Source organism: Thamnophis sirtalis, unplaced genomic scaffold (assembly GCF_051295495.1).
Source record: "Thamnophis sirtalis isolate CommonGarterSnake01/CBP01778 unplaced genomic scaffold, rThaSir2_p1.2 scaffold_1, whole genome shotgun sequence".
In the NCBI taxonomy this organism is placed as follows: domain Eukaryota; kingdom Metazoa; phylum Chordata; class Lepidosauria; order Squamata; family Natricidae; genus Thamnophis; species Thamnophis sirtalis.
Genome location: NW_028261381.1, coordinates 31698587 through 31712688, shown reverse-complemented (window position 1 = coordinate 31712688; position 14102 = coordinate 31698587). Strand labels below are relative to the sequence as shown.

Here is a 14102-nt window from a genome sequence, read left to right as displayed (position 1 = left end):
AAACATAAGACTCTCTGTGCCGGCCTGACTGGAGAGAGGCGCGCACTGTTCCCGCGCTCCTCTCCTGCGGGTCCTCCCTCGCCACGCTGATGACGTGTGTGCGCACGGCACGCACGCCTTACCAGCAGCCCCTGCGCTCAGAAAGGGGCGGCGGCTATACAGTAAGTGAGTGTGGGCGGGGGAGATCACACGTCCCCCCCCCCCCGTTCCTCCAGCACAGATTCTTTCATCCTCGGCGGCCGTGCAGGAGCCGAGGATGAATCGCATGAAATCCTGTGCGTGTCACCCCAAATGGCTACGCGTGTCAGCACTGACACGCGTGTCATAGGTTCGCCATCACTGTCCTAGAGCATTTCTGGCAAGAGGCAGAATGCCTACTTAGTCTATTAACTCACTAGCTCATTTGTGTAAAACAAAAACCAAAAAAGTGATGCACTAAAGAGAGATGCTACTTTAACTGGAGCCAGCAAGTCACTTCTCCAAATTCACTTTCCCTTCCTGAGCTCCAGACATTTTGTTCTGATTTTTGCTGAATTAGAGCAATAGAAATCTGAATAATGTTGGCTGGCTGAGAACATGTCAGTGTTTATTCACTGCTTCCGGGCATTAACATTGCTAGGAATCCCTAGTAAGCCCAAGCCTTTTGATTTAAAATCCACATTCTATTTCAGGCACAATTAAATAGAACAACAGTGATTAGATCATATATTTGGAGCTGTTCAGGAAAGTCCACTTTGTTTCTGCTTTCATCAGAATATCTTTGTCTACATATGCAGTCATTCTGATACTAATATGCTGAATCAAGGCTGGCAGTTTTCCTGGTTTTGTGAATGTCTTTCTTCTAATCACCTCATTTCCACATATATATATATATCCAGTCTGCCCAAGACAAAACACACAACACACTGAAAATGTTTATAAAGTGGCCTGTACCAAACCTTAAGGTAGGGGTGTGTGTGTGTGTGTGTGTGTGTGTGTGTGTGTGTGTGTGTGTGTAAAAAATGTATTTCCCCCTGTAGCTTAAAAACCATAACAAAAAAGCATCTTTCTTTCAATACCACCCCATCCCTTTGTGGTACTCCCCCCCCCTTACATTACGAAAATCTACCAGAACAGAAATTAGCTATGAACAATTGAGTTAATGGGGTATTTACTGGGACTTACTGCCAGCATAAACCAGGACAAACTCTCTTCAATCATCAAGTCTGTTTAACTATGATTAAGCCCTGCTGGGGTTTGCAGTCCTTATCTCTCTGCAACTACCGAATCCGCTGAGAAAATAGCAGGGCTGAGACTAAAATTTGAAGTCTGCAAGCCTTGAGAACTACAATTTATTTTTCTTTTGTTGGGCAAGTCGGCAAAATATAGAAACACTGCACAAGAAAGATAGCTGTCACAAAGAGCCATATATATATGAGAGAGATGTGGCTTTGAAAAATAAAACAGAGTTTGCTAAAATGGAACTGCTATCCAGTCCCCAACCCAAGGAACAAATTGTTTGAACTGTAGCTAATTGGCAAGCTACATATTTGATGAACCTTGTTTACATATATTTCATATGCAGGTGGCATAAACACTGGAAATGCTTTTAATGTTCCAAAAGGAGATGGCTTACAAGTTCACTTTGCATACTTTATTAAGGACTCTTGTTGCTAAAACACTGAGAATGAATTTTAAAAAATTACAAAGTTCATTTGCAAAATGAAATTGTTTGGATGATTGGTTTGTGGTAAACATGATGAATCATATTGGTTTCCATAAGTAAGGAAAGTTTCCAGTTTCCACGTATAATAATAAGAATAAGAATAAAGCCAGAGAAACTTATATTAATGGGAGGGGATTATTATTATTAAAAATCAAGTAATAGATCCTGCCATAAAAATGAAGTGGGCTATTACTACCCAGGTAAAACAAACTTTTGTAAATTGGTATGAACGGATTAATTCTTAAATTGGGAATCTATCTTTAAGAAAATTGGTTGTCTAAAAACCATTGCAGGATGGTTTCCAGAGACTTGGAAACAAAAGGACGCAGGAGTCCAATTGGGAACAGAAATGAGAAGGCATCCATGTATTTACATAAAAGTTTGGGTTAATCTCTCCCAACAGATTGCTCAAGATTAGCCACTGAGCTCTGCAGAGGATTCTGCAGAGCTCTGCAGAATTTAGTGGTCTGAATTCTGGATATTTCAGTTGAATTCAGGGCCAACTGCTGCTTTTCTAGCCTTGATGCAAACAACTATATATGGTACATTCCCATATGGATATATGGATAGCCAAGTACAGCTTGTAATTTCCTGCAGGTGTTCATCGAGAAAGATGATTTCCTCTAAAAATAATTAGACTGCAGCTTCAGTAAATTGCTCTAAGAAGAAATCCATTCAGCAATGCTTAAGATTTGGGGGCAGATGTGGGTGGATAGGTGGGGAAATAGATAGTCTATTGAAAACTGCTGGGCAATACATTATTTTCAATATATTTTCTCTATAAAGGAAAAGAAAACACCATCAACTCAGTATCCATCTTAGTTTTTTAATTATAATAGTTTATTTATGCATTCTTATTGGTTAGGAAAAGTTTTTTTTAAAAAAATTAAAGGATTTGACTATGTTGCAAAGCTCTATACTTTAAAAATTGTGGAGACCATGTCTCTCCTTGGAAGTTTAGGTGGAGGGATTTTAGGTAAGAGCTCTTGAGCATAAGCTGTGCTATGAAGTCCAGCTTCTCGGAGAGCCAACTCAACACGAACCCGGGTATCAGAAATTATCTGAATAAAAAAGATAATACAATATGTTAATACAAGCCTCATATAATAAATTGCCACAGTTAGAATCAACTACAACTATCATGGATCACATGTCCGCCCTTCTGGTATTAGGTAGACAATTTGATGTCATTGAAACCAGCTATTCTAATCTACCCAATTTTTAAACTCTAATTCTTAACTTTTAAATGTTAATTCTTATTTCAAATTAGTTACTGTAATTCTTAGTGTTTATTAGACACCCCTTTCCCTAGATTTCAGCTATTTCATGCCTTAGGATTTAGCTTCTTTTTAGTTTTTTTGCACTTATCCTGTTTTGTACATTTTTATTCAATGTTCACCTTTAATCTCTATGCTTCTAGAATACGTTTACTGATGTTGCTCTATCAAAGTAAGTGTAGTCTTATTTGTGCATGTACAATATACTGATCTTAGGTGGCAACAATCACAATCTGATTTGAATGAGTAGAAATGCTATTTTTGAATACGATCTGAATGACTGTTTAAATGAACTGGTGATTTCAAATGTCAACCTGGGCCCTACCACTCCAGAAGCACATAACATGGGCTTTCTTGGTGCCTACTCCCAAGTTCTGGAACTCTACCAAGGTGGCCAGAGTAGTCACACTTTTCTTGTTCTTTTGCTGTAAACATTTCATGTAAACAATGTTTGGGTTCACAGATAGCCCTAAACTGTGATAAAGTATGCTTGGTTTAAGCTTAGTGCACAGCTATTTATATAAGAATGACAATCTGCTGTACAAGCTACACACCTGCTCATCACTGAAGGTATGCAACACAAACAGAGGTTTCTGTGGAATAAATTCTTCTTCAATTCCAATACCCATCCGTGCTTTAGAGGCTACTGTATCGGCCACCATCCGAGCAGGATCAATTTCTGCCACGATAGCAACCTGAAGAAGAAAGGAAGTACGAACAATTCAGTAATACTCCTGCTTTTCCCACTTCCTTAAATAAGGGATACAAAAGCCCTAAACTTATCAGAAAATTACAGTCTAAAAATAAGTGAAGAGGCAATTCAAATCTGAGAACTTTGCCTGTGTACAGGACACCCCTATCCCAACCTATCCAGGTGGTCCAGGAAGATAATGATATTGCCAAGATGCCGGGCAGAATCACCAAGAATAAGATCTCCAGTTTGGCTTTTGATGTAAATCATGCATCAAGGGTGATTAAGTACTATAATCTAGAAATTCAATTTTCCAAATCTGGAAATCAGATTGAAATCAATAAAGGCAAGGCTTTAAAAATAAGAAACAGCATTTTCAACTAACTTCAGAATATAGAGACAGCCAATATCTTGAGGATCTAGGAGAGAATTATCTACCACATCAACATTTGAGTAATCATAGTTTGCAACAGTTGAATTTAATCAATTATCTTCAAAGGCACCATTATATATTTGTCTAAACTAATCCTCAAATATATAAAAAAACTAAGCCAGGGTCTGTCTCTTCACATAGTTTGACACAAGAGCAGTACAGGGGATCTCTGACTTATCACCACAATTGAGCCCAAAATTTCTGTTGCTAAGTAAGATAATTGTTACGTGAGTTTTACACCATTTTATGAGCTTTTTGTCACAGTTGTTAAATGAATCACTGTGGTTGTTAAGCTAATAACACGGTTCTTAAATGAATTTCCCATTGATGTTGCCTATCAGAAGGCTGCAAAAAGTGGTCCCGTGAGCTCAGAACACGGCAACTGTCATAAATACGAGTCAGTTGTTGCCAAGTGTCCGAAGTTTGATCACATGATCATGGGGATGCTGCCACGGTCATAAGCCTGAAAAGTGGTCATAAGTCACTTTTTTCAGTGCTGTTGTAATTTTGAACAGCCACTAAATGAACTGTTGTAAGTTGAGGACTACCTGTAATTGTAAACAGTTAGAAATCATTTGTGGTCCTCATAGCTATTAAGGCTTCCTCTCTTAATCCAGTAGCCCTGAGACTTTTCAGTTGTGCACCTCTTCTCTCTGACCATAATATCTCTTAGTTTTAGTCTTAGGTTTTGGGTTCATCTATCCTGAAACAATCCTCAAACATCAGTCCAAAGCTTCACTTCTTCCTCGGATAAGTAATCAAAAGTAGTCACTGTGAGTGTATACTTTATGTTTCAGGACAAGACAAAGTCTCAATTTCAGGAATTTTTATCCAGCTCACTTCTGAGAGAAAGCCTTGGCCAATGCAGCCGTGAAAATGGCTCTAAGGAGAAATGTGCCACAGAACGGACTGGGGACCATGAGAGGTGATCGAACCTGTGTAAAGCAGAACCCTCTCTGATTACCGAGTTAAGAGATGGAGGCAGTGGTGGGTTGCCAATTGTTTTACTACCCGTTTGGGCGTGTGACACTTCTGCGCATGCGCAGAAGCATCCGGGTGGGTGGGCGGAGCCTCCCGCCACTACTAGTACTGGTTCACCCAATCCAGGCCGAACTGGAAGCAACCCACCTCTGGTTGGAAGTGTTATCAAAGGTCATCTAAATCTAACTTCTTGCTCAGTTCTGACAGAAGGCTATCCAGCTTTCCTTACCAAGTCACCAATGAAAGGGAACTATCATTTCATGATTTTTATATCATTTGCAAATCTCATATTTATCCTATTGATTGTTTCACCCAGAGCATTAATAAAAAGTATTGAACAATGCTGGGCCAAAACACAGCCGTGTATCATTCTACTTACTACTTTATTCTACAAACTGGCATGAAGCCATTTAGACATCATCCAGGCAATCATGAAATCATCTAACACAGTGGTCCCCAACCTTTTTATCGCGGCGGACCAGTCAGCCTTTGATAATTTTACCGTGGCCCGCTGAGGGCGCGCAGGGGTGGGGGGGCGTTGTTCGCGCGCGCTGTAAAATGTAAAATTTTATTGAATATTAACTAGGTTGCTTCTTTTAAGCTATTTTAATGTTTTAAAAAGTAAAATCTGATTTGACAACATTCTCAAGAGTAGTACATGAAAATTTGGCATAAACCTGCGTTATTCTTAGGTGAACATTCTGAGTAAGTTCTAAATAGCCGAATTTCTCTATTTCCTTTTGAGCCTGTATCCGCAAGACTCCATGCAACACATTCAAGGAACTCATATCCCTCCATGAAGTATGGAGCATTCCCAGAGTTTACAGAATACGCATCTTGACACCATATTTGACTCTTCACAAGGAGTAGAATACACAGCTATAAAACGGGAAGAAGCAGACTCGGTCGGGGGGCGACAACGGGCGCTTCACCAGGCGGGTCGAAGGAGCCGCAGTCGGCTTGGCATTCGGGGCTGGCGGGGGGCCTGGCGCACCGAAGCCTTCGCCTCTCGGAAGTGTCAGCGAACCGCCTGGCGACACGGGAGGTCGGCCGCCTGCCCCCTCCCCTCCATGGGAAGCACGAGGCTCCGCGTCGTTTCAGCCCGAGTGGCCGCCAGGCCAAGTGCGCGCCTTCGCTTCGGCGACAAAATGACAGCCCTGGAGAGCTACTGTGGTGCCAGGCTGGGCGAAGGGAGCCGCCGCCGGCGGGCGGGCGCCCTCCCCTCCCTCCCGCAGCGGAGCCTCCCTCGGCCTCTCGGAACGGCGAAGCTCCCCAAGTTCCCCCGAAATGGCCGCGCTGCGCCCCTCCCCCCCACAACCTTAGTTTCTCCTTGGGAGGAAAATGCAGCGCCGCCGCCCCCTCCTTCCCCCCCTCGTCATTCCACGGGGCAGGCGGGCCGGGCGAGTCCGCGGACAGTTTCGCCTCCCAGGCAGCCTCCGCCAGCAGCATCCCAAGTTCGGGCCGAGGCCGCCACCGCCGCCCCCTCCCTCCCGGGGCGAGCAGAGCAAGAGGGCGGGGGGGGGAGATCAGCTATCATGGCCCCCAGCCGCTGCGCGGCCCGGTGCCAGGTACTCCACGGCCCGGCACCGGTCCGCGGACCAGGGGTTGGGGACCACTGATCTAACAGTTGCATCATCCAGCCCATATTTTCCCATTTTATTATGGAGGGCATTAGGGGAGACTTCATTATATCAGCTTTCCAGTCTATCAAGGATACTAGATATTTTCCCCCCATTTGCTTGGCATTCTAAATTAAGCATGATGACAAATAAAAAATTACTTCCCTTCCTTCAATTTGTACCATTTCAACTGGCACACATACCAAAAGGATGCAGGAATTGGCTTTTAAAAAATCTTTATAACAAATGAAAATAGACCAGAAAGCACTGACAATGACTAACAGTTCTGCTTTCATCTGATGAGTCACCACAGATATTAAAGCAGTGACACTGAGCATTTACGTGGAAGAAGCAAATGTAGTTCACTTTCCAAAACTTTCATATTTGTAGTTGTTGTGGTTTCTTGGAAACACCCTGAGCAGGGGTGGGTTTCAAAAATTGTTCGAACCACCTCTGTGGGCGTGGCCTCCTTTGTGGGAGTGGCTTGCCGCTCATGTGACCGGATGGGAGTGGCTTGCCGCCCATGTGACCGGATGGGAGTGGCTTGCCGCCCATGTGACCGGATGGGAGTGGCCTGCCACCCATGTGACCTGGTGGGAGTGGCCAAGACGATGTTATTACTAGATATTACTAATTACTAGATATTATTAATATTACTAGATCATTATTAATGCATAGATAACTGTGGGACATTACACACCCACCCACACCCACAAACTATGACAGTGCTAGGAAAACACCAAAAAAATAAAAATCCCCCCCCCCCCAAAAAAAGAAAGACTGCCAATGAAACCAGTTTTTTTTTTCCTAAGCCTAAGAACAGGAAAGACAAAGTCACTGGAATAAAAACCATCAAGGCAATGTGGAAAATTATAAAGGACAGGCACTCACAGAACCATCAACCACCTCAGAATTACCTAAACAAGTAAGGTGACCAGATTTTCAGATTGGTAAAGAGGGACACCATTGACCGTGGGGGGGGGAGCTAGGCCGCGGCAGTTACTGCCAGCCTGCGACCTTGCTAGGGATGTCTGGTCACCTTAATTATATACATCCTCTCTCTCTCTCTATCCATCCATCTGTCTATCTGACTGCCTATCTAGTTATGGTATCCCTCTCCCTCTTTCCCCCCTCTCTTTCTCCATCCATCTATCTGCTTGCCTACCTATCTCTCTCTCTTTCTCTCTATCCATCCGTCTATCTGCCTGCCTATCTGTCTATCTAGTTATGGTCTCTCTCTCTCTCTCTCCCTCTCCCTCCCTCATTATCATCTATCTCAGTGTTTCTCCACCTTTTTATAAAAATATTTTTTTATTTTTTTTGTTACATAGACGACACATACCCACAACAATAAAAACAAAACAAAACAAAAAGAAAAAAACCCATCATCACATATAGCATGTCGTTTGGTTACAAGTGTTTTAACATTTATCATTCTTATACATTTATTATTTCATTTAATAGGTTACAGTTTGGGTTGCTTTGTTTACCATCCCTTCCTCCTGTTATAACACCACCTTATTTTCCCTTTCTTTTCTCCCTTCCTCCCTTCTCTACTTTCTTCCTTCCTGCTCTCCTTTCCCTTCCTTCTTCCTGTACCTTTCTCCTACTCCTGCTCTTCCTCATCCCCTTCCTACCCTCTCTCCTCCTCTTTCTCTCCTTTCCATCCTCCTCTCCTTACCTCTTTCTTTTCACCCTCCCTCCCTTCTCTACTTTCCTCCTTCTTCCTCTCCTTCCCCTTCCTTCTTCCCTTCCCTTTCTCTTACTCCTGCTCTTCCTCTTCCCCTTTCTACCCTCTCTCCCCCTCTTTCTCTCCTTTCCATCCTCCTCTCCTTACCTCTTTCTTCTTTCCCCCATCTTCCTTTCATTCTCTCCTCCTTTCTCCCTTTCTCCCAACTCCCTTTCTGGGAGTTGAAGTCCACACACTTTCAAGTCTCCAAGGTGGAGAAAGACTGATCTATCTAATTCATATAATTATTTCTCCCTCTCTTTTTCACTCTCTTTCCAGCGCACACACGCAAATGCATAGGGCAGCCCACCTCACACACAGGTAACTCCGGGCGGTTTACGGGAAGAGGACAGCCGACCACTCAACCACGTGGGGGGGGGGCAGGATTTCGCCAAGAAAAGTTAACTTTCCTGCGAAAGGGGCCGGCAGCCTCTCAGCTCTTCCCAGCCGGGAAGACCTCCCCCCACTTCCACTCCTGCGACCCTCCTCCCGCCTCCTCGGAGCTTCAAGCAAGCTAACTGGGAAGGCTGGGGAAGAAGAAGAAACGGAGGCGCGAGGTCAGCGGTCCTTGGGGGCGTGGCGGAAGCCCTGCAAAAGAGCTCCTTTCCCAGCTCGGCTGCCGTTGTTGCTGCTCATGGCAGAAGGGGAGGAGGAGGAGGAGGAAGAGAAAGCAACGGGGCGATCCCTGCAGCCGCCGACGCGGGAAAGGTGCGCTTTGACAGGGCTGCCACAGCCCTGCAAAAGCGCCCCTTTCCCAGCTTGGCTGCCGTTGCTGCTGCTCATGGCAGAAGGGGAGGAGGAGGAGGAGGAAGAGAAAGCAACGGGGCGATCCCTGCAGCCGCCGACGCGGGAAAGGTGCGCTTTGACAGGGCTGCCACAGCCCTGCAAAAGCGCCCCTTTCCCAGCTCGGCTGCCGTTGTTGCTGCTCATGGCAGAAGGGGAGGAGGAGGAGGAGGAAGAGAAAGCAACGGGGCGATCCCTGCAGCCGCCGACGCGGGAAAGGTGCGCTTTGACAGGGCTGCCACAGCCCTGCAAAAGCGCCCCTTTCCCAGCTTGGCTGCCGTTGCTGCTGCTCATGGCAGAAGGGGAGGAGGAGGAGGAGGAAGAGAAAGCAACGGGGCGATCCCTGCAGCCGCCGACGCGGGAAAGGTGCGCTTTGACAGGGCTGCCACAGCCCTGCAAAAGCGCCCCTTTCCCAGCTCGGCTGCCGTTGCTGCTGCTCATGGCAGAAAGGGAGCAGGAGGAGGAGGAGGAAGAGAAAGCAACGGGGTGATCCCTGCAGCCGCCGATGCGGGAAAGGTGCGCTTTGACAGGGCTGCCACAGCCCTGCAAAAGTGCCCCTTTCCCAGCTCGGCTGCCATTGTTGCTGCTCATGGCAGAAGGGGAGGAGGAGGAGGAGGAAGAGAAAGCGACGGGGCGGTCCCTGCAGCCGCCGACGCGGGAAAGGTGCGCTTTGACAGGGCTGCCACAGCCCTGCTAAAGCGCCCCTTTCCCAGCTCGGCTGCCGTTGCTGCTGCTGTGGGCGGAAGGGGAGGAGGAGGAGGAGGAAGATAAAGCAGCGGGGTGGTCCCTGCAGCCGCCAAGGCAGGAAAGGTGCCCTTTGACAGGGCTTCCTCTCCGGAGAGGTGTTTTTTAAAAAGAAAAACTCTGCAGGCACCCAGCGACAGGGGCTAGGAACCCGGAAGTTAATTACTTCCGGGTTCACTGACGAACCGGATCGCAAGAACCGGTGCGAACCGGTAGGAACCCACCCCTGACCCTGAGGTAAAATTGTTGGAAGGTTTTCAAGTTTTCATCTGCACAGAACTGGAGTTCAAAAGCTTATGGAGAAAAAAACCAGTAATCAATTGGATGTTTTGCTGAAAAATACCCCGCTTCCTTTAATTAGCAATTTAAAATTTCTTGTCATTATGTAACAGAAGCTAGATTTGGGGCGATTTATTTATTTATTATTGTACTGTTAACCCATGTTTTCAGATAATTGTTCCCAAAGTGGCTCATACCATTTAAAAAAAAAAATCCTGTCTTTAAGATTACTGTCCAAAAAGATCAAAATTAGGGGGTGGGGGAGGCGAGGCGAGAGAGAATTGGAACAAAAAGAAGAAAGGGAGATCCGTTTCTCAAGATTCCCTCCCCCCCCCCCCCCCCGGGGCTCCCTGAAAGAAAAAGACCAAGAAATATGAAGGATCAATTAACATGCAGCAAAGACTGGACTGATTTTCCCTTCCTGGATCTTTAGCTTCAAAAACAATATGAGCTTCTTGTTCTTTTGGCCTCTGGGTGAAGCCAAGACCTGCTTCCTTCAACTCTGCATTCCCAGAGCATCCATTTAAAATAAGAGCTATGGATGTCAGGAAAACCGATTTTATGATTCTGAAAATGTAGATAGCAATATCAAGCCCCCAAAGCATCTCACTTTAGAAGGAATTTCTTAAGTTGCTAGGCAGCCATCATACAAAAACATGTAAGTTGACCCTGGATTTGCCTGGGTCATCTACTCACTCACTTTCACTCTTATTTTGCTACATTCTGTGCCCCAAATCATTTTATGAAATACTGAAATGTCTTGTCATGCAGTATATGTAGATACGGGCTAGTGGTACTTGGAGACAAAAAAAAAAAACTAGCAAGAACTTAGAGCATAAATCAACCTGAGAGGGAACACGGTTCCTGACATATCTAATCAAGTGATTGAGGAAAAAAGACCAAGAAGTGAGCAAGAGAGCATTTTGATTGTGGCTTTCTTGGCTGGCAGCGGATACGTGTTTTCGTCTTTCTAATATCCAGATAAGACAATGGCTTTATTGGCTTCAGTAATTAAATATATTTCTACATTTTATTGCCATATCATCAGTGAGTGGAGGACACATGAATAATGAAAGCTATTCAAATGCTATCAGCTGCTCAACCTAGAGCTGAGATTAATAACAGCATTCGTTTTTTTTTTAAAAAAAAGAATGTGGATTCTTATTGAGACTGCCTCAATGTGAAAAGATGACTGGGGAGCAGTGATTTTATAGCCTGCCATGACTGTTGTTTCACATCGAAGCAACACAATCAACCTTTAAGTGACTTCCCATCAGTGACTATTACATTTTTAGGGAGCCTTTCAAATATAAGTGGGATACTTTAAGTAAAACGGTGGCATTAGGTTAATAGTAAGGTAATGCATACATTATCAGAGGAACATTTCTTTAGAATTATTGCTTTATGGAGTGCATGTACTTCAGCAGCAGCGGCAAAGGATAATTAGTTGTTTTCAACAAACTCTGAGGCCCAAACATCTTCCTAACATGACATGGGTGTCAGAGAAGTGGACAGAGACTGTGGTCCATCTCAACATACAGATAGCTCTCAGGTAATCATTGGAATCATAAACCCCGATGTCATGTGACTGTGATGCTTAACAATGGAGATTCTGACACTTTTGGTTGCTATTGTTAGGTGTACCACAGGGGGTCCTTAGGTGAGGTCATCACATTGTCGTCACTTGTGACTTCCTGCTGGTTTCCCCATTTACTGTGCTTTTAGGAAGCCAGCAAAAGTTGCAAATGGTTATAGCATGATCACAGTGTTGGAAGGAAAATTCATCTGGTTCCATTCCAAGTTGAGAGAAAGACACTGGAGACATGGAGGCTGATTGGAAAAAAAAGGTTTATTGATGAAACAGAACCACCAACCACATGTGATTCTGGTCCGCAGACAAAATGGTTGAATGAATCAATGAATTTTTATAGGTTTCTGTTTCTTTGAAGTTTGGACTGTTCTGGGGTGGTGCAATGAAGGGGCTTGTGTTCTGAAAGGGTGTTGGGCAGATCCTATTGTGGCTAATGGCTTTCCTCCTGTGTTGGATCTTGGTTAAGGGGCTGCTTTCTAATCCTACCATTCTGCCAAGGAGTTTTGAAATATCCTGTCTTGAATGGATTACCAAATCTGCATTTCTAAAAGCTGGCCTCCTCAGTTTCTGCTTGGGGGCAGGGAGACGGGGGCTGGTTTCTGCCTCCCTTAAGAGCATGTTTCTCCATTTCTCCCTCTGGGGAAATATAATATTCTGACTTGTAATATTTCTCAAAATATTTCATTTTTCTGGAATGGGAGGGTTTTCTACAATGGGATACTATGATGCCATAATTGTGAGCTGGGCACCCAGATCGCAATCACATGTGCATCACCGATGCTGCAACTGACATAAGTGTGAGGACTGATCAAAACTACTACTCATCCAACACTGTTGTAAGTTCAAATGGTTGCTGAATAAGTGGTCATTAAATAAGGACCATCTCTATAGTTTACATTAGCTGCTCAAAGGCAATTTTAATAATCTGGTTCAGATTGGAGACCTGAAAAAACAGGTTTCTGTTCGCGTAAACTCAAGTATGGCAGTTCGGAGCAACTATAGCTTTTAGTTTAAATTCAGAAAAACAACTGCTGCTTCATCTCCAGAGGCCACTGCTTGGTTTTTAAGAAAAAGAATTGATGTGAGATTTTCTGTTTTGCTGCTGTTGCCAAATTTGGCAATCGGTAATAGCCTGTGGATTACTGAGAGACGATTTATTGCTACATTACCTATGTATGCTCCAGGATCTGCAACTACCTATTTGCTTCCTAGCTGATTTTCATTGTCTACCTCAGAGTTGACTTTTACAGCCTTAAATAGCTTGGGTGCCATTTAGATTGCCGCTCCTAGTCTGTTCTAATCCAGCTTTCAATATTTCAGGAGGGAGCTTTAGCCATGATGGACAATATTCATGAGTCCATCATGAATATTCTATGCAAAGGCCTCATCAAGTGTGGCTCCTTGTCAGGAATGTCCACCTTTCTAAGTGCATTAGGAATGACAGGCAAGTCAGCTTCATTAGTTGCTCATAGCACATCTTTCCACCCAAAATTTGGGATCCTTTTGCTGCTATTGGTTTTAGAAGTGTAGGGTTTTAAATCACCGGGCTAATGTTATTGATTTCTAATGCTGCAAATTTGTTTCCTTCTGTAATATCCTCTAGGATGCTCTAAAATCAAAATTTAGTCATCCAGTCTGTTCTCATCATTTGCACTGAACTATAATAATGATACCCTCCAGTATGGAAAATGGACCAAGACACCATATGACTTTCTGATTTCATGCATCTTATCTGACTTGGCAGCCAGAGGAAGTCAATAAATTCTGGGTTGTGTCTACTGGCACTTAGCAGATAAAAGCTGCCCACAAGCTAACAGACAGGGAACATCTTGAAGAAGCACTGGTGGCGGTTTTCTGTGAAAAGCAGTAAGGATTTGGACCCCAAAGACCCCAAAGGAATCTGTTTAATTTTCTCTATGACTGGCAAGTATTTCTCACTGAGACCAAAGCTAGGAACAATTTAACCACCGGTTAAAGATGAAAATTACAAGCCAACATTAACAAGTCAAACCAAGCTGCTAGGACAGTGCAATAGTACCATTAGAGAATCAATGTCAAAAGCTGAAATAAGTACTATTGAAAAAATGCTACACCAGCCGATTCTTACAAACAGAGCAATTGTTGCAAAACATAGCTTAGACAACAATGAAATGAAGTTGACATGAAACAGTTATGTATGCCATCTGAAGAAAAAAAAAGAGAAGAGTTCAGTTTGATGGCAGGAAAGACACTAGATGCTATTTGGTCTTATGCCTTCAAACAGAGGGAAC

General features: G+C 44.1%; 1 protein-coding gene across 1 annotated transcript in view; it reads right to left on the bottom strand.

Annotated features, from left to right (window-relative positions):
* Positions 1 to 2517: 2517 nt before the first annotated feature.
* Positions 2518 to 14102, bottom strand: part of CCDC148 (coiled-coil domain containing 148) — a 146607-nt gene continuing 135022 nt past the window's right edge. The window contains exons 14-15 of the mRNA XM_014053361.2: positions 3537 to 3677; positions 2518 to 2766 (exon numbers count right to left, since the gene is read on the bottom strand). Coding sequence (XP_013908836.2) covers positions 2620 to 2766; positions 3537 to 3677 — 288 coding nt within the window. The 3' untranslated portion in view covers positions 2518 to 2619. The remainder of the gene's footprint in view (positions 2767 to 3536; positions 3678 to 14102) is intronic.